At 43.3% G+C, this 25978-nt stretch overlaps 1 protein-coding gene across 2 annotated transcripts in view; it reads left to right on the plus strand.

Annotated features, from left to right (window-relative positions):
* piezo1 (piezo type mechanosensitive ion channel component 1 (Er blood group)) overlaps window positions 1-25978 on the plus strand; it is an 87530-nt gene that overhangs the window by 12076 nt on the left and 49476 nt on the right. For both annotated transcript variants that reach the window (XM_084021586.1, XM_084021587.1), the window contains exons 2-4: window positions 17874-17969; window positions 22067-22232; window positions 24453-24594. In XM_084021586.1, the coding sequence (XP_083877712.1) occupies window positions 17874-17969; window positions 22067-22232; window positions 24453-24594 (404 nt within the window). The remainder of the gene's footprint in view (window positions 1-17873; window positions 17970-22066; window positions 22233-24452; window positions 24595-25978) is intronic.

A 25978-nucleotide genomic window follows, 5' to 3' on the forward strand; every position in this document is an offset into this window, starting at 1 on the left:
CATTGCAAAACTCCGTCCATCACTCTCTCTCCCAGATGCAGAAAAACTCGTCCATGCCTTTGTCTCCACCAGGCTGGACTACTGTAATGCTCTTCTTGCCGGGATCTCCAACAAAAACATCCAAAAACTCCAATACATTCAAAACTGTGCTGCCCGGATCCTTACAAGGACACGAAAATTTGACCACATCACACCAATTCTCAAATCCCTCCACTGGCTCCCTGTCCCATTCAGGATTGAATACAAGGTTTCCCTACTGACCCACCAGTGCCTCCATGGTAATGCTCCTATTTACCTGAAGGAGCTAATCACCCCTCAGCCCACTTCACGACACCTCCGCTCCGGTCAGGCAAACCTCCTGCAGATCCCAAGGACCAAACTCCGAACCATGGGAGACAGAGCTTTCTGTCACGCCGCTCCCTGTCTTTGGAATGCTCTCCCTGACCACCTGAGAGCACCACTGACCCTGGACACTTTTAAAAAAGGCCTAAAAACCTACCTTTTTAAAAAAGCCTTTCATTCGTTGTTTCCTTTGGAGAGACGCTCTCTCTCCAAATTTTAACTTTTACTTTTCTTTTTTTATGTAGCACTTTGAGATTGTTTGCTCAATATAAAGTGCATTACAAATAAAATTCATTATTATTATTATATTACCATTTCTCTCAAACATTGTTCACAAATCTGTCTATGTGTGATAGTGAGCACTTCTGCTTTGCTGAGATAATCCATCCCACCTCACAGGTGTGCCACATCAAGATGCTGATCTGACATCATGATTAGTGCACAGGTGTACCTTATACTGCCCACAATAAAAGGCCACTCTGAAATGTGCAGTTTTGTCTCACAGCAAAATGCCACAGATGCCACAAGCATTGAGGGAGCGTGCAATTGGCATGCTGACAGCAGGAATGTCAACCAGATCTGTTGCTCGTGCATTGAATGTTCATTTCTCCACCATAAGCCGTCTCCAAAGGCGTTTCAGAGAATATGGCAGTACATCCAACCGGCCTCACAACCGCAGACCACGTGTAACCACACCAGCCCAGGACCTCCACATCCAGCAGGTTCACCTCCAAGATCGTCTGAGACCAGCCACTCAGACAGCTGCTGAAACAATTGGTTTGCATAACCAAACAATTTCTGCACAAACTGTCAGAAACCGTCTCAGGGAAGCTCAACTGCATGCTCGTCGTCCTCATCGGGGTCTTGACCTGACTCCAGCTCGTCGCCGTAACAGACTTGAGTGGGCAAATGCTCACATTCGATGGCGTCTGGCACGTTGGAGAGGTGTTCTCTTCACGGATGAATCTCGGTTTACATTGTTCAGGGCAGATGGCAGACAGCGTGTGTGGCGTTGTGTGGGTGAGCGCTTTGCTGATGTCAATGTTGTGGATCGAGTGGCCCATGGTGGTGGTGGGGTTATGGTATGGGCAGGCATCTGTTATGGACGAAGAACACAGGTGCATTTTATTGATGGCATTTTGAATGCACAGAGATACCGTGATGAGATCCTGAGGCCCATTGTTGTGCCATACATCCATGAACATCACCTCATGTTTCAGCAAGATAATGCACGGCCCCATGTTGCAAGGATCTGTACACAATTCTTGGAAGCTGAAAATGTCCCAGTTCTTGCATGGCCAGCATACTCACCGGACATGTCACCCATTGAGCATGTTTGGGATGTGCTTGACCGGCGTATACGACAGCGTGTACCAGTTCCCACTAATATCCAGCAACTTCGCACAGCCATTGAAGAGGAGTGGACCAACATTCCACAGGCCACAATTGACAATCTGATAAACTCTATGCGAAGATGTGTTGCACTGCATGAGGCAAATGGTGGTCACACCAGATACTGACTGGTTCTGAGTCCCCAGACCCCCAATAAAGCAAAAAAATGCACATTTCAGGGTGGCCTTTTATTGTGGACAGTCTAAGGCACACCTGTGCACTAATCATGATGTCAGATCAGCATCTTGATGTGGCACACCTGTGAGGTGGGATGGATTATCTCAGCAAAGCAGAAGTGCTCACTATCACACATTTAGACTGATTTGTGAACAATGTTTGAGAGAAATGGTAATATTGTGTATCTGGAATGAATTTTAGATCTTTAAGTCCATCTCATGAAAAATGGGAGCAAAAACAAAAGTGTTGCGTTTATATTTTTGTTGAGTGTATGAAGCAGGATTTGTGCTTAGCGAGGTAACTTAAGCGTTAACTCTGGGTTTTCCGTCCTACGACGCTGGTTCACTTCTTACTGGGGTAGATCGCCATGGTAACTTACGCTGTGGAGGTAACCTGCTCCGGAGCAGGTTATGTTCCTGATAAGAGATCAACGTGGAGAAACACACCGCCGACTGACCAATCAGCTCTCTTGGTGCACGGATAAGAAAAAAAAAAAGAAGAAGCTCGTGGATCGTGAGAGGGTCTCGTAGGAGAACTATACAGTGTACAGAGACCGGCAAAACTGTCCCTGAAAATGTTTTATATGAAAGATACAGATTCTTATCGGAGGGAAAGACTTATCTGTGTCAGCGTACAGCCTACTTACCACTTTGAATTATGTTTTTATATTTATTTGATTTGCTCCCAAGTCCGTTTTACACCGCCGGGATTGCAGCTGAACGAATGAGGCTGATATTGTCATAAACCACGTTATAAGAATACATCCAAGCAACAAATTCATTATTTTAAAGTTATATGTTTGGCCTTTTATTGTGGAAGGACATCGTAAGAGTTAAAGGGACGAGAGAGAGCGACAACATGATTTAAAAGACGGCCGCAGGGCGGATTCGAACCAGGGACCGCTGCAGGGAGCATCGGTACATGGGGCGCTAACTCTACCACTACTATCAGCGAAATTACTGCTGTCACTCAATCAGTCAGATCTACTAGTGTCCTTATGATGGGGCAGTCATATTATACTACTACTAATACTATTAATACGACTTCCGCATTCACACAGTCGGTGAGTTTTTGCCAGCTGTCCTTCCTGCATTTGGCAGATGAAACTGTTCTTTTTCGCTTGTATTATATGTTTAACTTCTTCGTATTTCTGTAAGATTATGGTTCGCTCCTCGTACGTGAAATACGCCGCTCCGCTGCCGTAGACTGATCCATGTTTGTGATTGGTCAAATGCTGCAAACGCCGCCTCTTTCATGTGCACGCGCTCATAGCTGGACAGGGAAACCCTGGGTTGAGTTAACGAGTTGATAACCAGCTTCGTGTGACCGCTTATCTCCGATTGCCTTTGTTAGGGTGAGGAGCTCATTTGATTGGTGAAGATCTGATCGGCTGTGTTAATCCCAGTCCACGCCTTGTCTCCTCCTCGTCTCCCACTCACGCCTTCTTCTCCTCCCTCTTTCCCACTTGCGCGGGTGGGAGTGATGGGAGGCGTGCCTGCGCCCGACTTCGCCATGCACGAAACTTGCAAAGTCCAGACGGACACACCCCGTCGGCATGGTGCAGGTGCGCTGTGCCCCGACTGCACCTGGTGTACGAAACTAGGGCCCAGTATCTCTACTAAAGAATTACCCAGTATCTCTTCCCTTTCCAGTATGTTCAATACTGATTGAGTGCTCTGTAACACTGATTTGTGTCCCAAAGCTGAGCTGAGTTTGTGTTCGGTCGTAGTGGAAAGTAAATGTCACATTACAGAGAGAATATTACTGTATGAATGCTGTTAGATTATTAGCTGACTACTTCTGCTAACACGCTAAGGTTGATAATTTTTTGCATTAATATTCCGACATCCTGACACAACACGAGACAAGATTTTTATTTCAAAATATATCGACTGTTTCGACTTTTGTCTGCTGTGTTTGCAACTGCAGAGTCATAAACACAAACTCCAAAATGGTCTATTTTAATGTGTGTAAATAATAACACAGAAGAACACAACTCTTCTAGGTAGAAGTTTGTCCCTTATGTATCTACATTAGAATGTTGCTGGTTTGTGTGAGGGGCCAGAAAAAGGCCTTCATAAGGCCACGTTTCAGCTTGGTCAGTGGAAATATGAACAGCAGGCAGGTTTCCATAAACATCCAAATGCACTGTCTGATCCTTTCAAGTGACAGTACATTTAGAGATTTTTCCTTCGACTTTTGGAACTTTCAGTTGTTCCTGCAGCTACTGTCAAAGGTCTGATCACTGCCAATGACCTGGAGGCTCCCGAGGCCAATTCTGTGAACCCTGGGTATCTTTTATTTATCTGGCTTAACTAACCCTAACGACCCTCACAGTCCTACGATAGACGTGTCAGCAACTTGGTAAATTAACCCAGCGTTTCTCAATTTGGCTATGAGCATATTCACATAGAAAGGGCCACATTTGCAGCATGTGACCAAAAAATACAGAATAAAGACCAAATATGAAAGAAGTTTAACACATCACAAGCTAAAAACAACACAGTTCTAACTGCTAAAAGTAGCAAGGACAGCTGGAAAAAAGCAGACTGTGTGAATGCATAAATTAACAGACTTGGAACACTTTACTGTATTCATCACCTTGGGGAGGTCATGGTGTGTCTGAACGTTTTAGCCTTATTCTTTCCGCTGCAACCGTGGTGGACTTGGAGCAAATACAAGCAAGGTGAATATTCAAAGTGGGAAGACGGCTTACGTTCATAATGTACAATCACCAAAGCAAAGTACTTTAAGGCAATGTATACTGTACAACTCTGACCCGTCGCACTGCAACATACGGCTCAAGAATGAGTATGAATGAATGACTATACGATAAGGGTTAATAAAGTTAATACAGGTGCCTGAATGCAGGGATTTTGTATTCCAATGTTCCAGTTACAACAAGCATTGATTCATCAGGTTTAACTTTTTAACAAGTTGATTTGCTCCGTAACCTGCCCTGGATCAGGTTAGGTGTGCAGCATCAGTTACCATGGTGATCTACCTCGGTAAGATGAGAGCCACCACCGTAGGAGTGAAAACCCAGAGTTAAACCTGAAATTACTTCACGAACCCCAATTTGTGCTTCGTGGTCGGGCCTCATCGTGTGTGGTGAGTCTGTTTTTACTGTCATGGTAGCTGTGGATATGAACACAGGGGCCACGGTGGGATCTTTGTAGCTAGCTTTGTGTTGACGTGAGGACCACAGGGGACCAATGATTTTTGACGTGACCTACCCATAAATAGCTTTTAACACCACCATGCAACACTACGTAATTAGACGGTGTGTGTGTGTGTGTGTGTGTGTGTGTGTGTGTGTGTGTGTGTGTGTGTGTGTGTGTGTGTATCTGTGTGTGAGAGAGAGAGAAATATTTTCTTTCCACAAAAACAGGAAGGCTGGTCAGCATGGACTCAACTACGCACACACACATGCAAGAAAGCTGAGTTGGACATCACCCTCATCACGTGTAGCTCCACTGCTCTCGGTTTGAACGATTTACTCATCAGAACTTTTGGTATTTCCTCTCTGTGAGGCTTGGATTTAAACACAGAACTCTCTGCATAACATAGAAATATCCATTTGGAAATCAATACTCATTTGTGGGAGCCTCTGCAAGGTTTCCCTTATTTTTATAAGGGATAGTTTTTGATATCCACATCAGTGAACGTCTGTAATAAAATTGTCAACCAATCCCTGGAAGAATATGCCGGTCCTTGGCACAAAAAAGGTTGGGAACCGCTGATCTATAAGTCCTCGTTATAGTCCTCTACTTACACCTCTATATAGTCCTATTTAGATCGTTAGAAGGAAGGAGTGAATGAGGGATTTCAGGCACAACCAGAATCTGTGACAGTTCCTGTCATTGTGCCAGTCATAGTAAACTGGTTTAGAGTAGATTCCAACATGCCTGTGCACTGGTTTGGATATCTTTATAATAAAAGAAACAGACAGGAAGAAATCCACATTTTCCAGCCAGCCCATATCATAGTCTCATCTCTTTAAGCCTAACCTTCCCGGCAGGATACAGGGACTCTTATAAGAGATTTTAAAGGAATACTTCACCCCAGAAATCCAGGACTCCCCCGGTGTTACCTTGACTTCTACACAAATTCTAAACCATTAACTATAACCAGACACTTTATGAGTCAAATATTACGACCAATTTGGCCTAAAGTTCTCTGTCACAACATCTAGCAAATTTATTTTGTAACGTTTCAACTTGTGTTTAATCTGGGCCATGAAATTCACATCAAGTCTTCTTCTACTTCATCTTTACTGTCGGACCTCAAACAGATGCACCACCTAACTGTACTCACGTTAGGGCTGCACGATTCTGGAAAAAATGTGAATCACGATTTTTTTGCTTAGAATTGAGAGCACGATTCTCTTGCACGATTTTTTTTCACAAAATGTTTATTGCACTGATGAACTTCAACAAAACAAAAAACACCCCGCAGCGGTGTTTCCAGGCAGCGGTGTTTCACCGCGTCCCATTCATTGTCTATGTGAAAAGCTGTGCAATGCATTCTGGTAGCGTCGCTGCGAATGTCGAGAGACGGCGCGCGAGTTGGCCGCTCCTCATTTGCATAAAGTTGAAGTCGAATCTACTTTATGCTAATCAAGGCGCCGGGCTAAACTCGCCGCCTCGGGAACGCTCGCGAACGGTAGCGAACGGTCGCGAAAATCTTCTAAACTGAATGTTGTCGATCTAGGATGATTGACAGGCGCTCTCCTTCATACAATCACGCGCACACTTCATGGCTGCACCTGATTGGACGATCGCTTTCACTGCTGTCCTGTCTGCTCCGGAGTTCACGCAGACCAACATGGCGGCTCGTTTGGAAACTTTCTCTTATTTTACGAAAATAGTTCACCGAAAGGTGTTTCTGAAAACATTTTAAGCGAGAAATAAGCTATGCAGTTGCTGAATCTGTCTTTATTTTAGATCGACAACATTCAGTTTAGCTAAAATGGATTTCAGAAAATAACAATAATTGTCATTAATAATTAGGCTATTTTTTGTGTTTGAGCACCCCTAAAAATGGTCTAGATGTAACCGTCACATTTCATTTAGAACTGGGAGTTGAAGCCTGCGGTGGTACAGATAGGCACTTCTGGTAACGATTGTTTTGCAAGTACTCCATATTCATTTATGTGAGTACTCTAAGAGGGAAATTACTTAAAATGGCCAGCCAAACGTTTAGTAGCAATGCATGCATTATTTGTAGCACTATAGTGTCTCAAATAATACAGTACATTACATTGATATTGTTTAGTGGTATTAACATCAGCTTTTCCAAATATCGGCAAGATGAACGCGGCTGGTATATTCCATATCTTTCCAAATAAACTTGGCAACAGTCAAAACAGTGAAAGTGGCCTTGTGTGTTTCTGAAGTGTTACATGGATCTGTTGTCTGGGCAAATATTTGGGCGGAGTGTTGTTTCAGCTCAGTTTTCTTACCGGCATGTGTGCGTATTAATTTCATTCAAAGGAAATGTGGCTTCATATCAATAGCTAACTGAATGTAAACAGACACACACAGACCTACGGAGACAATGTGGCTAATGAGTGTGGAGTCGACATCTGTTACAGTCTCAGGCTGTGATCGGACCTGATGTCTCTATTTAGAGAAATACTTGCTGAAGTCAATCAGGAGTAGCGAGGAAGTCCATTGCCCAACCAGGTAGGAACTCTTCAGCCCCGACATGGAAGACACCTCCCTCTGTGAAACCTCTAATACACTTGCCATACACACACAAGAGAGTTTAGGATAAATTATACCATACTTCCTCAAAAATAAAGTCTGCTGGGTCCAAAACGGTCAGTTCGTACTGTCGTAAGCTCAGAGTCCACGTTGGAACCCAAATGCAGACACAGAAGAAGAGGTAGTGAGAATGATGATTTAATGATTAAATAAACTGACTGAAGGCAGTCTAAAAAGAAATAACAGGCAGCAACATAAGAAAATCCATCACAGAGCAGGAACACAGGGAGATCATGCTGGATGACGTAACAACCAGAGAACAGGAGAACAGGGAAGCGATAGTAAACCGATTAAACAGGACGAACTGAGAAAGACGCACGGAGAACACTAGACACACAAGACCAATTGGATAAGAAGACACAGGTGGGCAGGCTGACTGCTGATTGGAGGAAGACACAAGGGAAAAGGGCAAGGCTGATAAGACTCATACCATACAGGTGATACATGGAAAGAAGGGGGAAACTACAACATCAGGAAGGAAAAGTTAGAACAGGACCCAAGAGAGAGAAAGTACAAAAGAGGTCTGTCTTCTAATGTTCCCATACAACTAAGCTGCTCTCATAATTACGTTTAACCCAGGGCTGTCAAACAATTTATGTACCCGTTTACAGCCTCTGCAAATAGAGATGCACAGATACCACTTCATTTCAGACTGAGTACTTCAAGTGAAGTACTTCAATTCCTGTACTTACTGATACTGAGTACTGATATGAGTACATAATAATATCATTACAGTTGTAACAATAACTTTGAAAACATTCAACTTTGTGTTTTCCTGATACAAACAGGAGAGTTTGCAGTAGATATTAATGATTATGTGTTTAACCTGCTGTCAGTTACACAGTTAAAATAAATATTAAAGACAAAAAAGACTCAGAGACTCATAGGAGAATAGTGCTGGTCCACCTTAAAGGTCAGCCCACCTTAACTGTTCCTGAGCTGAGTTGTTGCTAACTTCGGGGCTAACCCGCTTCACTTTCATTATCAGTTAGCTTGTGTCTAGTTGTAGCATTTATTCACCGACAAATAAACTGCACACACACTACACTATACACCCACAGCTGTATCTCTGTCTCTCTCTCTCTCTCAAGTCCAGCTGTAGTTTGTTGGTGAAACCCTGACAGGTTCTCTCAGCAGACACACGGCTGACGACTTCCCAGCTAAATGCAGTGATGTGATGGAGACTCACTAGTGTGTTCAGCTTCATACTGCAGCTGCTGATAAATGATGATTTAACACGTTTGTTCATCAGGTTACTGTTGCAGCTGGGCGGATTATTAGGCTTCATGGTGAGAAGTTAACGTCACGTCAGTGATGTCGCTGCCGTTGGATCGCAGTAGTTTTATGAGAATGTGTGTTTATGGATGGTTCCATCTTTCATTTCCCACCCAGAGAGGCAGCATTTTAGGCAACAATACTACTTTTTGTAAAAAAAAAAAAACTTTTGAATTAAAATAACAATGACATTAACAGAAAACAAAAACACAGTACAACACATGGGACTAGGCATGGGACGATATAAAAACTTCATATCACGATATCTTGGCCAAAAAATTCAGGATATTATGCCGATAATCAAAATGTGCTTAATATGTGCTTAATACTCTTCAATGGCACTAAATCACTCTATATGTAGTTTTCAGTAAAGAAAAATCAAACCATTTTAAATGAGATAATCATGAATCATAAGGTCCAGACCTCCTCCTTCCATGGACTTCTGTTGACTCATTTCCACATGAAACATAATTCACAATGTAGTTTTGTTGTGTGGGAACATAATTTTTCAGAGACCAGGTTACCTAATCTCACATTATGCACCTTTTCATGAAAACAAAATCACTTTCATTATCTGGCTCTGTTTTCCAATACTTTGTATTTACTATTTCATCAGCAAAGTCTCTTTTGGGCACTGGAACGCTCACCCAGTAGATCTGGCGCCCCGTGTACCGAGGCTACGTTGTCATTAAAGCGGCCCCAGGTTTGAGTCCGACTACCCCCCTCTTCCTTTCACTCTCACGCTTTCCTTTCCATAAATAAAGGTCAAAAGAGTATATTTTAAGTGTCAGAAGAAGGGAAGTAACACAACTATTAAATTAAATTAGATTTTTAGTGTCTCAGGATACTTTAAATATAGAGCAGGATAAGAACACGCTCATCATTTTCAGAGTCAATGAATGAGTCCCAGCATCACCAGCAGCAAGAGTTACAGTGCCGCATAGTGGAGAGAAAAACCTGTCTTAACCTGTCTGATAAACCAGTGTCTTTGTAATAAGACTCATCACAACCTTGAAGCACATCCAACTGAAATACTTTTACTTAGTGCTACAGATGTCATATTATCACAGAATGAAGGAGCTGTAGGTTTTTGGTCACATGAATGTCCTGATGGCAGGAGAAGAGAAGAGAGGAGTTGTTGTATAGAAATCCTGGCCTGTGTGTCTCTGCAGCGGAGAGCAGCTGATGATTTCACAGACGTAGGTTTCATCGTCTCTGCTAACATAGCGTTCTCAGGTTTCTGTCCCGGCAAGTCTTCTCCTTTAACTGAAGACTCAACCAGAAGGCAGCAAATACGTCATGTGACAATGATTTCAGCATCACTCTGTATGACTCCTGTCTGACCTACTGTCTGTCTGACTGACTGTCTGTCTGACTGCCAGAACAGTCTCAGGGCAGTTCTTGAAGTTGTCACAAAATTGCAACTTAGTATAACTTTCAAACTAATGTATATCAGTGGAAATTATTTTCTTCCGTAGCTGGTTTTGGAAAAGCATCCTGAACATGTGACACAACGCTTTGAGACACGTGATGTCTAACATCAACCTAGTGGTTAATGCCGGTATACCGGTCCAGTCCGGTGTTTGGCTTAATATCAAACCGGTTAGAACATTTTTAAACCGGCCCAAGCCTTGTTCCCATGCAACAAAACTGCAATATTGAATTACTTTTCAAGGAAAAACTATTTTTGCTCTTGGCGTATCACAAATTAGTTTGAAATGAGGTCTGGGTGGTGGAGAGGTCAAATAACACAGGGCTTCCCCCATTGCACTACTGTAACTCTCCCATTAGACTCGTTTTGTTGCTTTTACATAATTAAATTGTCATTGTACAATTTTCACTACACAATTTTGTTTATAGGCCCATTTGCTACACAAGAAAATGACACAAACACAACTATATTGGCTACATGGCGAAGGGTTCAGGATGAATTTAAGAGTCTAACAGCCTGAGGAAAGAAGCTGTTCTGAAGTCTGCTGCTTCATCAGCTGATTGTTGTGTATCTCCTCCCAGAATGCAGCAGGGTGAACAGACGGTGTCTGGGTGGGGTTTCCCTGGTCACCAATATCAGTGCTGCTGGCGGGGACCAGTGATGTTCTGGTGGTTTGGAGAGCTCACCAGTCCAGGAATATGAACGTCCCATGATAGCATGTAATGGTCCCTCCACGGGTCACTATCAGCCTTGGGGGTCCTTGGCTGTTGAAGACCTCTGGTCTGAACATAACTATGTGGTTTTGTAGCATTTTATATATAGTTTGTTGACCACATTTTTGAAACTGTTTGAAACTGCAACCTTATTGAGAGTGTAGGTGAAGTGTATGGGGACGGAATCATGACCTGGTTGTCAAGAGTGTCTAGTTCCAGGTTATTCCACTGAATCAATGCTTGTAATTTTCACCTCGATATGACGATGTCTTGATTGCATGTCAGGTCCCTCTGATGGGACAGACTCTATTAGTACTCATGTAGTCCTGGTGGGTGGTCCTGACACTGTTCTGGTCTCCTGGGCTGGACTCTGAGAGCCTTCTTTCACCCCTACTCTGTCCAGCTGCTGGGTAGTTGAGTGCTGGAGTGCAGCTGAACCCCCCACCTACAGGATCATTTGTAATAGGAGAGCATAGCTTTCAATGCTTAGCAGCAGCTCCACCAGGACTCCACAAAGGTCAGGGCAAACATCACGTCTGAGTTTGTTCAGGTCAGAGTACGACGACAGCTCAGGAGATTCAATCAAACACTTCCTGATTTGCAACAGTGAGCAACTCTTCTGAGTACTGGACCGAAGTGTGGCAACATTCCTGCCAATAAAGAAAGATGTGAAGAAACTGAACCACAGCTTCAGAATGAGAGATCCATTCTCAGTGGCTGAATAGGAGACATGCAGAGTGTTTCAGAGAGATAGGTGCTGTGGTCACTGAACAGTGTTATCACGTCTGTTCATAGACAACATGTTGGGTGTGTTTGATGATTAACTAGGCGGCAGGGTGGAGCTCCTCAACACCCAGGTTGCTCGACTATAGTTGTGCAACAACATCCGGGCTATATAAAAGATATAGCCCATACCTGTACCCGTCCTTTCTGTGGTCTAGCCAATCTGTTAAAATGCTGTAACCATTTTTAAATCAAAATGAAGCGTGGAGTAGCCAATAAAGAAACCAGCAATGAATGATATGGAAGTTTGCAATCATTGTGTGATGTGAATGGAGCTGCTTTGGATTTATTTATCTTTTTAAATCTACAACTGGAACCGCCAGAATGAATAAAGACAAAATGATTCCAGACCTGATTCCTGCATCGAGGCCATGTCTGTCTCTGCTCTCGCAGGTATCTGTGGTATCTTCTCATTCAGCCAATGATATTTTAGAAAATGAATTAGCACTTAAATATTTATATGAATCTATGGGTAATATTTGACTAACATGCTTAGATATTATTTTAACTGAGCCGCCCGCAAATGACCCGAATATCATTACAAATATTTGAGTTTGTCTGAGCTTAACAACCACTTCTGACAACTGAAACAGGCTCGGAGCAAATGAGAGGCACCGTTGTTCTCGTTGAGCTTGATGCAGGAAGAATCAACACATACAATCTCTGCTCAGAAGACTCAGTTTCAGTGTCAACTTTCCAGATTTTTGATATTGCCATATTTTGCCCACATCTGCGTGTCTCTAGGCTACGAGTATAGGCGTATTAGGGCCACTGTCGAAAAAAGAAAAAAATGGAGCTGAGAGAGGTGGGCAATATTCTGAGATCAAAAGTCGCAAATCTACTAGTTTTAAAGTGGCAAATTTGCCACTTTTAATCTCAGAATATTGCCCACCTCTCTCAGCTCCGTTTTTTTTTATTTTTTTCCGGCAGTGGCCCTAATACGCCGTTGTACTAGGCCGCCAATGTTTTTTTTTTTTTTTAGTGAAGAAGCATCATGGTCCAGATGGAAGTCTGGCAGTTGGCCTGGTCTTAAGTGATTGATTCCCCACCTTGGAGAACAATGGACTGTGTGAGCTCCAATGGCTGACTCACAAATAGCCAAAGTGACATTTTACTGCCATGTCAGATGAACAACCACATGAGTCACATATGAAAGAGAGGAAATGCTTTCTCCCTCTCAAGTCCAACACTGTTCCCCTTTGTGTTGGAGCTGCAGCGGTGGAACAGGTATCCAACGACAACCAAAGTCTCCCCTTCGGCACCAGAATGAGAAAATAATAAGCTGCTATCTCTATGCACTTTGGGTTTTGTTTGACCTGGTGTCCAAATAAATATCCCTGGACTTGTGTCTCCAGGTGAACACAGTTTTATTTGTGATTCTCGCTGAAGTGAGAAATTACTTTTTATCCACAGAAAACCCTGCAAGCAGCATTCATTGGCAGTTTCCTTATTGGAAAATACTTCCACCAAAAACTTCCCAATAACTCCAGCACTCAAGCATTAGAGATGCTATTGAACAGTTACTGTTATGATGCTTTTTTGGGAAAACATGAATACAGTGTAGGTTAAGGGGCACTTTATTTTTATATGAAGGTTATTTTTCTTGCCTTACTGTATGTACATACAGTTTGTCACTCAGCCTGTCAAACTGGTCTATAGTCTCCATGTCTTCTGTAGCTCTGGAAGAGCTGGAAGTGATTCCAGGTTGTTTTGGTTTAGTTTTAAGCAAATTTTGATGATCATTAATAACCTTACTTGCTATTGTTTGGGCAGTAATTATGAGATGAAATGTTCATATCGTCCCATGTCTATGGCAGTTTGTGAAATAGTTACAATCAATATTGAAATCTACTGATTCGTGTATAGGAACAGGCATTTTCCATGTTGTCATATTGCGCAGCAGGAAAACTGTGAAGTTGTTTTGTAATGGACCCAAATTGAAAAAGTCTTAAAGGAGATGGCAAGTGGCAGGTGGTGTGAGAATAGTGAAGATCTGGGTCAGACAGGAGATCCTCGGCACAGGAAGGTCGGGATCGGCACTGAAGACATGTAGCAACACAAAAACTAGGTAGAGACCGGGGACTTCATGCTGGAGGTGACGAGGTGATTGCAGTAGGTGGGTCAGGTGGTGATGATTGTAATTAACAGACACAGACACACAGTGATGCACAGAAGGAAAACCCTGAGGTCACGGCCAGAGCCCTTACAGAAAACAATGCAAAGTCAATTCCTTTTTCCAGATGGATCCAGATCCAGTAAGGTTGCTGCTTTGCTGCTTATGTTCATCAGATCCATCCATCGCTCCTCCACAGTCCAAATATGGTCACTTCCTTCTCTGGTTGCGAACATTACAAGATGGCGATGGCCAAAATGCCGAACTTGAGGCCCCAACACTATAGTCAGCAAACCAGGGGTGACGATGGCTAGGTCCTCTTCTTATCTACTGACTGGTGGAAAAACCCTCCAGACCTCCATATTATTTTAATGACATCTACTCACTAAACCAGATATCAGAGGCAGCTGGTAGAATAGATCCGATGTTTCATCGAGTCAAGTAGCAGGTTAGAAAGGTTCTGCTGAGATCTGAATTGGTGTAGCTGTAGATGGACTGACAGGAAGCTCTGCCTGGAGAGAGCACTGTGCCAGGGGGAGATTTGTCAGGATGTTGGTGTTACGGTCAAGGTTGGGTGTGATTTTCTTTGTAATATGGTTGAATTTGTGTGATTGGCAGAACATTTTCAGATTATAAGGAAGAGGAAATACTTGAAGGGAGAGACAACGAGAAAGGGAAGTGACCTGACCTCGGCCCCACGTGAGTCCTGCTGCAGTAACTGTGGTTTCCTGGAGGTTTAGTTGTGGGCTTTCAGGGCTGGGTTTGTTTAGTCAGCGCTGTCCTAAAGGTTACACCAGAACAACCTTCAGCCTTAATAAATGAGTTCATCAAAAGGCTGGGTAGTTGGACACGAACAATACCCCCTTTATGTCTATTGCATCAAAAAAATGTTGCTCTAGTGTGCTGCTATCTCTCACAGTATTGTGCAGCGTTGCTGGAAATATAATACAAGTTCAATGTGGACATGAACAAAACAAGCTTGTCCTTGATTTGTTCCGTTTGTTTTCATGGTACAAAGCAGAGAGACAAAGCTAAAAAGGTAAAGAGATGAAAACATTAAGGCCAGGTAGGAGACATGACCTTTACAGCCGCCCTCTGGTGTGGTCTAATTCCTGCAGGCAGGCAGGAAGACAATATGTTTCATCTTTTATGCTTTAGCAGCAGGAGGAAATTACAGAGCGCCTATGTTTGATTCTTTGTTATTGTACGAGTCATAAAATAACATGAAGCAATTTAGAGAGAGAAAGACAGAGAGAGATTTAGAAAAAACTGAACTAGACCAGCCTAGTTCAGCTGGACCCAGATCCATATAGTGGGGATATGTGTTGATGAATTATGATTCATTCATTTGTATTGTATGTCTAAGCAGAACTGTTTGCATGCACTTTATGACTTCACAACTATCCACACATTGTAATGTCTTTTATTAGAGTAATACAGTCATTTTAGATCAAATAAACAATGTGGTGGTTTTCACTTGGTTGAGTTACGTGAACCCAGAGTCCTTTTTTACACCGCTTCAACATGAACGGAGGTTAAAACAGGCAAGCTGAGCTCTACTAAAGTAAACACTGCAGACACTGATGTGATGATTTGCGATGATTGCTAGACAGGTTATGTTGGAAACTAGTGTTATTTGTCAATGAAACAATCAAACAATAATTAACCAACTGCGTTAAGTTAGCAAACTTTGTTCGTAATTATCCTCCTCATGTTATTTGTTAGAAAGTGATTTATCTAGAAAACTAGTCTGAAAATATCTCAAGTTGACAAACTTGGGAATCTACATGGTAACTTTCAACAGCTTTAGCCTTCCTCTGCAGCCAGTTATGCATGTATGTGTGTTTCAACTATGGAGTCACTCACTCACCCAGTCAACCAGTTACCCAGTCACCCAGTTAACCAGTCACCCAGTCAACCAGTCACCCATTCAACCAGTCACCCAGTCAACCAGTTACCCAGTCACCCAGTTAACCAGTCACCCAGTCAACCAGTCACCCATTCAACCAGTCACCCAGTCAACCAGTTACCCAGTCACCCAGTTAACCAGTCACCCAGTCAACCAGTCACCCAGTCACCCATTCAACCAGTCAACCAGTCAACCAGTTAACCAGTCACCCAGTCAACCAGTTACCCAGTCAACCAGTCACCCAGTTAACCAGTCACCCAGTTGACCGGTCACCCAGTCAACCAGTCACCCAGTCACCCAGTTAACCAGTCACCCAGCCACCTAGTCACCCAGTTAACCAGTCACCCAGTCACACAGCCACCCAGTCACCCAGTCAACCAGTCACCCAGTTAACCAGTCACCCAGTTAACCAGTCACCCAGTCAACCAGTCACCCAGTCACCCAGTTAACCAGTCAACCAGTCACCCAGTCAACCAGTCACCCAGCCAGTCAGTCACCCAGCCACCCAGCCATCCAGTCATCCAGTTAACCAGTCACCCAGCCAGTCAGTCACCCAGCCACCCAGCCATCCAGTCACCCAGTCAACCAGTCACCCAGTTAACCAGTCAACCAGTCACCCAGTCAACCAGTCACCCAGCCAGTCAGCCACCCAGCCATCCAGTCATCCAGTCAACCAGTCACCCAGCCAGTCAGTCACCCAGCCACCCAGTCATCCAGTCAACCAGTCACCCAGCCAGTCAGCCACCCAGCCATCCAGTCATCCAGTCAACCAGTCACCCAGCCAGTCAGTCACCCAGCCACCCAGTCATCCAGTCAACCAGTCACCCAGCCAGTCAGTCACCCAGCCACCCAGTCACCCAGCCACCCAGTCACCCAGTCACCCAGCCACCCAGTCATCCAGTCAACCAGTCACCCAGCCAGTCAGTCACCCAGCCACCCAGTCACCCAGCCACCCAGTCACCCAGCCACCCAGCCACCCAGTCACCCAGTCACCCAGTCACCCAGCCACCCAGCCACCCAGTCACCCAGTCACCCAGTCACCCAGCCAGCCCCTGAGACGAATGTAGACTGGCCAGCAAAAAAAAGATGAAAGAATGCGCTTGTTTGTGACACTAGTTTAGAGTGTGTGATAAACCTCTCACCTCCATGGGCAAACTGTGATCTCAACAGGCTGACAATAATCCAGACGTTAACCCTCGGTGAGCCAGTTATTATCCCTGCATGCGTTTAACAGGAGGAAATAAACCGCACATGCTCCGTATTTCCAGGTCTTAATTCTTCAAGCCAGCAACGCCTCATAAACCCCGTTGTGCCATGTGTGCAGGAGAAAGACAGAGGTGGAGCGTCTCTGTCCAGCCCTGTCTCCTGCAAATGACCTTCCCATACAAATAAACGGCACTCGCATTACGTTTCCAGGGAACGCTTTTTTTTCCAGAACTTCAAATTGTAGCGCAGATGTTATTCACCAACTACAGTGATTATTCTCTGTGCTCTGAGCGCCACCAACACACGGGCCAACCATACAATGCTGTGCAGACACCGAGGCAGCCCTGAAGCAGTGCACTGTAACATGCTGCTTTCACAACGCTGCCTGTGTACACACGGTGTTGTGTATTATACTTCAACAGTTAAATGACAAAATTAAACTTTCTTAAATTATTTTAAATTTACAAACAATGGCACAATTCAAAAGGGACCCATACATGTTTCTCCCAGGTCCCATGGTGAGGCTTCAATGAAGAGCTGGACCAACACGACACACAATGTCTTATCCAGTCCTGCATCATTTAGCATTTGTATGGATGAGGAACCTTTGTGTTTACACTGGATCCTGTTGTGTGGTATGACTTTGAATACTTTATACTACGTCTCTCTAGACCAGTGTTTATGTCGGATCATACTTGTTAGAATGTCTTTGTGTATCTCTACATGCATGCTGTTGTTTGACTCAGTGTTTCTGTCTTTGCAGCTTGTCTTTTTCGCTACAACGTCCTGTCACTGGTTCACTTGCTCTACCTGCTGCTGCTGCCGTGGTTCCTGTGTCCCAACAAGCACACCATTAGAGGTAAGATCATCTGTTCCTGTGTCAGTGTGTGGTACACACTAGTAGTGGTAATATTAGTATTAGTAATATTAACAGTAATAGTAATATTAACATTAGTAGTATTAACAGTAGCAGTAGTATTAACAGTAGTAGTAATATTAGCATTAGTAGTATTAACAGTAGTAGTATTAACAGTAGTAGTAATATTAGCATTAGTAGTATTAACAGTAGTAGTAGTAATATTAACAGTAGTAATATTAACAGTAGTATGAACAGTAGTATTAGTATGAACATGTAGTAATGTAGTAATTCCAAAGAGTGAACAACCTCACTACTAAGATATAATAACACAAAGAATCATCAGTAATGATGGGACACTTTAATGGGAACACCCAACTCCTAAAAAACATGTTCCCATACAACTAAACTACACTTCAATTATGTTTCCATGGAAACGTATTCAGTTTCAAACAGTATGAAACACGTGCTTTACGAACAAAACAGATGCAACAAAAAGGACTTGGTCATGTTTTAGTTGAGTTTAGGTTCCTCCCACACGATGAGCCCATTAATAACCCAAATGTTTATGTTGCTGATGTCTGAAATGACCTGGAACCCAAACAAAGACTCCTCACATGTCGTATTTCCACCATGGAAGCCTGTTAAATTGCTGATATCCATAAATGCTGTTTATTGGATTACAGTGTAATGTGTATTATCTCATGTCACCTACAGACCAGTAGTACTGAGAAGAGCTTATTGTCTTCCAGCCTGCACTGCAGCTGTGAACTGCTGGACCCATAGAAATATATGACATAGACACTATGCGCCCACAAGTCAGTCAACAATGGGTGGTCTGTTCCTTCCTTACAAGTTAATGGTAATAAAGCTTTCCACCCAGTACTTATACTAATACTATAACTAGGCTGTAAAAGTTGACCTTTTGTGTTTTGCTCAATCCTGCTCTACTGCTTCATGCACACTGCTTACAAATTATATTTGACTCATTTTATTTACTCAAATTGGAGTGCTGGAAATGTTCTTAAAAGCTGTCTTATTGTTTCATGGTGGAAAAGTGGAAAATTGACATAACAGATACAAAAATAACTGTATTTAATGTACCCTTTATTTATACAGGAGGACCTTATTATTCATGGTCATCTTAATTAAGATTCACTTATAGTTTTTCACTAAAAAAGATATGACACGATGATCTGTGACCCAATACAAATATCTGTTTTCTTCACAAACGTAAAGTGATACAAGTATGTTTTAATGCCATTTTAAAAGTGTGAAGAATTTTTGATGATTGGGATGATATTGTGAATTGAATTTGGTCAGGAATCACATGACATGAAAATGTAATATCGTCCTATGCCTAGTGCTTCACTAAACTAAATTGAATATTCCCTCCCTCTGTCTCTGTCTCTTGACCACACACACTGTGGAACAGGCAGTTGAATAAATCATGTGAATCACCTTTCACAAAGACGTTTTTGAAGACTAAGTCAGCCTATAGTTTGATTTACACCTATATATTAACCAAGTGAGTTGTTAAGACAGAGATCTCTGTGGGCCTCAGTAACACAGCGGGACACACACACACACACACATGCTCCGTGGTGCTGGTATAGACGGCGAGCTCCGGCTGGTGTGTGTGAAACAGCTGGACACGTTGGATGTAGCGCCAAAGCTCATTGATCCAGCAGTGCGCCAGAGTAAAAGAAAAAAAAAACACTGTATGTCACATACCGTACATTTTTGCATTTTTTACAGAAGCAAAATTCACCAAAACTGACATCGCCCACTATAAACGATAACATTTTTAAGGCAACAAAAGATGGAAACACTTCAGCTGCCTGGTACACTTTTCTCAATGTTGTAATTAAAATGTCATTGTGATCATCAGCCCAGCTGCTTGTGGGGCTGAGTCATAGATTTATTTTGCATTTGCGATCAAAATATGTAGAGAGGCTTTTATTTTGGTGGGAGAATAGTTAAAGAGAGAGAAGGGGGAACAGAAAGCAATGGGGAGTTCCCTAAAGGAAAACCCACTGGGCTGCCAAGACCCTGACACACACACATACACACACACACACACACACACACACACACACACACACACACACACACACACACTCTCACACACACACACACACACACACACACACACACACACACACACACACACACACACACATACACACGCACACACACACACACACGCATACACACACACACACACACACACACACTCTCTCTCACACACACACACACACACACACACACACACTCTCACACATACACACACACACACGCGCATACACACACACACACACACACACACACACACACTCTCTCTCACACACATACACACACACACACACACACTCTCACACACACACACACACACACACTCTCTCTCACACACATACACACACACACACACACACACACACACTCTCACACACACACACACACACACACACACTCTCTCTCACACACATACACACACACACGCGCATAAACACACACACACACACACTCTCTCTCACACACACACACACACTCTCTCACACACACACAGGGGGAAAATGAAGTGACTAACAGGAAGCAGCAGCGTTGGGCTCTGAGAAGAATTAAGACGCAGTTTACGTCAGAACTGGTGATGACTCAACAACTGGCATGTGTTCAAATATTCAATTATACTCGTATACATCATTCTTCATAACTTACTTCTCTTTTTCAGAGGGAATTGCGTTTTTAGTCTGAGGATAGTGATGTCAGATTGTGTTTAAAGTCTGGATTTCTATGCTCCTCAGAGGATTATTCTCCATAAACTCAGTGATGCCTTGACGTTACACAGATCACTATAACTATAACAAAGTCAAGCATCTTGTGTTTGAAACCATCAGGAGAATGAAGAACTTATATCCTAAGTGCTAAATGGTGTTGTTGTAAAGCAGAGGTACTAAGTGACAGAGAGACTTTTTAAGGCACTTTCCAGAAGGGGATGGTTGCCCTCTGGCTAAATGAAGATGGCTAACATGAGACCTGCTTCACATCAATGCCATTGCCATGAATGTATGAATAAACAGCTCTGCTGTCAGACACACTCAGAGCATTATTGGTCTGAAAAGATTCGATGCAGCAGTATTTCATTGCAGACAGACCACTGAGTCTGCACTCTGCTGCTCTGAAAGAAAAAGTGTCATAGTCAAACCAAACCTAATATATATCAGGTCCAATTCCTCCATAGTGTCCTCGAGTCTGTTCTGTGTGCAGTTAACAGGATGTGCAGACACTCACCGAGATAAAGACAGGGACGTGAAACAGTGAGACAGTGTTGAGATGAGATGGTATCTTGCCAGCCTGAGATATGAATATGAGAGGGAAGCTGCTTGTCTTGCATGTGTTAACAGGTCTGAATCAGATTCAAGGGCACAGAGGTGTGAGCAGGGGGAGGAGCTCTGCTGCTGGAGAGGCCATTTGTTTGCCAACTTGTCAAACCATTTACATTTTAAGAATGGATATAATATGAAGACCGAATGCATCACAGTGACGAGATGAGGCCGTTCCATTTCAAAGACTCGTTCACCTACAGCCCAGAAATACGGCCTTCCTTTCCTGATTCAGAGGATCCAGCTGATGGAGCCTTCATGGCCCAACGTATCCCAAGATTCATTGCATGCCGGTGACAACTGGGTTTTAATCAACATGGCATCTGAGAGTGGATCAGCGGCAGAATAAACCCTCTCAGTCAGAAATATATCAAGAAGAATATCATCAACTGCAGATGGTTGCTAGGCAACGGTAGAAAACAGGAAATCTGTAGAACCGGACCGTCTCATTTCAGAGTCCGCTCGGTTCATCCTCCGTGGTCTTCGTCAGCTGGATCCTTTGAAGAGGCTTCCTCCAAAGGATGCAGCCGCAGAGTTGGGAAACAACTTTGCTTTGGAACCTTTTTTTGGACTGTAAAACAGGAATATTATATCTAATAAGAAACATTAAGAAACCAGTCTATTCTATATTATTATTATAACTATGTTGTATTTGACTGCACTTTGTTGCCTCAGGTTTGACCTCCATGCTGGATCTCTCATGTCTTTGTCTTCCAGGGCACACAGGCCGGTTCATCAGAGCCGTGTTCTGTACCAGTCTACTATTTGTGGTGGCTCACATCTGCTTCCAGACGGTGCTCCACACATACCCTCCTCTCAACACCGCCATCGGTGACAACTGTTCACAATGGGACACCATAAGCAGACATATAGGACTGTCCAGGTATGTGGAGCACCAGTTACCCATGCCGTGTCATTGATGTTGGAGGACTGATTGGGGGAAAGGGCGTTCATAAAAAAAATATGAGCTTATTTAGTATATATGGTGCAAATTTGAGTCCATTTGTGAAACAGTCACAAAATGTAATCCATTGGTTTTGTCTAGAGCGACACTTCCTGTCAGACGGGATGACATTACGCTACAAGAGAAAAGTTATATTTAGGCAGCAAAACCACTTCGGTAAAGTTGTAGTCTGTAACTTTTTCATGGTAAATGGAGGGTTTTAGCTCAGGAGGTAGAGCAGATGGCTGGCAATCGCAAGATTGCCGGTTCGATCCCCGGCTCCTCCTAGCTGAGTGCCTGGTGTCCCTGAGCAAGACATCTTACCCTAATTGCTCCTGACGAGCTGGCTGTCGCCCTGCGTGGTTGACTCCACCGTCGTGTGTGAGTGAATGGGTGAATGTCAGTCATTACTGTAAAGCGCTTTGGAGAAAAGCGCTATATAAATGAGGCCATTTTACCATATAACATTTTCATCTATTTAATTCCTAGTATGCTGCCTTTACTTGAAATCGGACATCGGTAACTTCCAACTGCTGAGTCAGGCTCCCTCTCGTCTAAAGTGTTTGAGGTACATTTCATTACTGCTGACTCACAATGGAGGATCAACAGGCAGAGAAAGAAGACCATTCAACTTCCAGTCCAAGAAAAAGAAACAACAAACTAATGGAAGTGAAGAAGGAAAGTCATCAAGAAGCAAAATGATGAGGGAAAACCACAGACCTCCTTTCAGTGTGGAGCATTTGAAGGCATCACGCAGATGAGAGACAGTCACACTGTTGGTGAGGGAGATGAGTCCCAGAGGCTCACCTGCAGTTCCATCTACCGCCAGAGAGGCCGCTAGAAGCAATGCACCTCAAATCTTATGGACCGACACTTTAAAGGGGTGTCCACACCGGAAGAACTGCCCGACTCGCGTCGGTAAATGAAGACTTAATATGGCCGACTCGAACAACGACATGGGCGGTTCACACCTACGGAATTACAGAAGCCATACGTTCCGCGCTTGCGCGAGATGTAATGTCTCCAAAACAACAGGCGGCGCTAATCTGTATTGTGGGCCAAAAAACAGGAAAACCGGAAGTAGCCGGTCCTCTCTAGACCATAAACACAGAGCACGCTGTCCTCACCAGTCACTGTTGTCAGCAGAGTGAGGTTGTAGACTGTAGTTGTGATTACTCTCTGAACGGAAAAATCTAAAATGTAAAATGTAACCCGATTCCACCCGATACTGACTCGAATGGCAGATTATACATTTGAGTCGGCTGAAATGAACGCCGACGTGGGCCGATTCGAGCGACCACACCAAGTAAACTCATGTCACGGACGCCGACTCTCTCAAAGATGCCGATTTTCGGTCCGGTGTTGACTCGCCTTTAGGAAAAACAGTCTCATGTCACTCTCCCACTCTAAGTCACTACCTCCTGATGTTCCATTGTCACATGATGTGTTTAATTCATGTGTCATGTGATCCCATTTAACTTTACATTTTGTTTCTCTGTATCGTAACCAATAGATTGCATTTGTTGATTATTTTAGGAACTGCCATGAGACTGGGCTGTAACACTGCAGGCAAGAGCAGAATCATTTTATTTGCCCCACAGGGAAGAGTGTCAGACTTGGGCATGGAGGGAGGACTCAGATGCAGGGCAGTAGCAGTAAAAAAAGGCTTTTATTCTTTAACATAAAAAGTTTAAACACAAAATCACTCCACCGGAAGGAAACAAAACGAGGCTACAAACAAAACTACAAAAATACCAACTTAACTTAAGGTGACGTGGAAGGTGACATGGAACGTGACGTGACGAGAAACAGGAACGAACTGGCACAAGACAAGGGGAGACGCAGACTTAAATACACAGAGGGATAACGAGCAACAGGTGACAACAATCAGGGACCAGGGATGACATAAGACCAGGGAACACATGAGGAAGGGCAAGTGACCTGAAACGAGAAGGGAGTTATTTTCAAAATAAGACAGGAAATGACAAGACAAAAACCCAAGACGAGACATTACCTCACCGGCGTGACAAAGAGAAGTTTAATATTTTAGGAGATATCAGAATATAGGTTTTTTCAGATCTATAAATGCAGTGCTTTGGAAATGGAACAATCTTTGACCTCTCTTGACCTTTCCACATAACGCATGTGTGTGTCTCTTAGGCTTCCCTTGGACGATCCTTGGAGTGTGTTACGCCTTCTGGGTCCAGATCTGGGTGTGTGTTTGGTTGCCTTGGTAACGGTCATCCTCTGCAGCAGATTGGTGAGGAACAGAGAAATGGTGGCTGCTGCCAACATTACATCGGTGAGTCGTGTGTGTGTGTGTGTGTGTGTGTGTGTGTGTGTGTGTGTGTGTGTGTGTGTGTGTGTGTGTGTGTGTGTGTGTGTGTGTAGGAGATGCTGAAGGGGGTCACTGTGCTGTTGGGATAAAGGTCAAAGTTAATGGGGGTCTGATTAATGATGTGGAGGTGCTGTTTTATGTAGCAGGTTAATTGGATAAACAGCTTCATTCATTTAAGTCCGGTTTTATGAAACAGGGTGAATCCTGGACAGCCCTAAATGATATGAACTCTTTCTTTCTTGTGCTGCCTTATAACAAACTCATGTTGATTGTGTTGACTCAGTAGTAGGCACCGAGTTTAGTTTGCCATCTCTTTCCTATTGGACAAAAAAACACCGTGATTTATTGTGTTTTGTACAATAGGGCTTGTGTGTATTTATAACATTAGGCCAGTCATTTGTAATAACCTCGATCAATAATGGTATGATCCTTTAAAGGAGGAATATAGATCACACATAAAAACATGTTTGGGTCTTTTTGCAACTTAAGTTTGAAGAAACGTTTACCTTGAAAGTCGCCAACGCTGACAGCCGTCGTTTCAGGTCTCTCTCCAAAGCCACTCCCCCAAAAGGATCATTATGAAATTAAACATATCATTATGAACATGAACGACGAACATGTATTTGTTAGTAACACGGACAGTATAAGTGGATGAAGTCATCGTGATGTCACCCATTGGTTCGTAGACTACGATTTTAACGCCTTGAGTTTAGCATTTTGTCAATCTGGGAATCTTTGCATCCAGTAAAAGAAGTGACCATATTTAAACTGCAGAGGAGCGACAGGTGGATCTCTTGGAACAGCACCCAAGCAGCAACCTTACTGGATCTGGCTTCTACGTGGACCATAATGTACTAAATGAACATCATGCTGGATTGAAGAAGACTTGAAACTAGAGATTGAGACATAAACTCATGTTTACAATGTTTACTGAGATAATACATCAAGAGAGAAGTAGGACCATTTTCTCATAGACTTCTATACAATAAGTTTCCAACCAGAGGAGTTGCCCCCTGATGGTCAGTAGAGAGAATGCAGGTTTACTGAGGTTGCTGCGTGGTTACCACTCACAGCTGTCAAGCTACATCTTTATTAAGCCTGTCACTTCATTCAGCCTGGATTCTTTTCTTTTTTTGTCAGAGCATTTGATTCATTGATTGCTGTACTTACTTACCTCTACTGGCTGAACACTTTAACAGACAGCAGTGAAAGCACTTTATGGAGGAGGGGGAATTCCTGTGATATTCCTGTCTCAGTAATTAGAAATATGAGACCTTTGCCACCTGTTACTGCATATCATGAGGGTTTAGCTGCTACTCTTATATACTGTGTGTACTATGGGACTACT

This window comes from Eutrigla gurnardus (genome assembly GCF_963514095.1).
Source record: "Eutrigla gurnardus genome assembly, chromosome: 11".
NCBI classification, from domain to species: domain Eukaryota; kingdom Metazoa; phylum Chordata; class Actinopteri; order Perciformes; family Triglidae; genus Eutrigla; species Eutrigla gurnardus.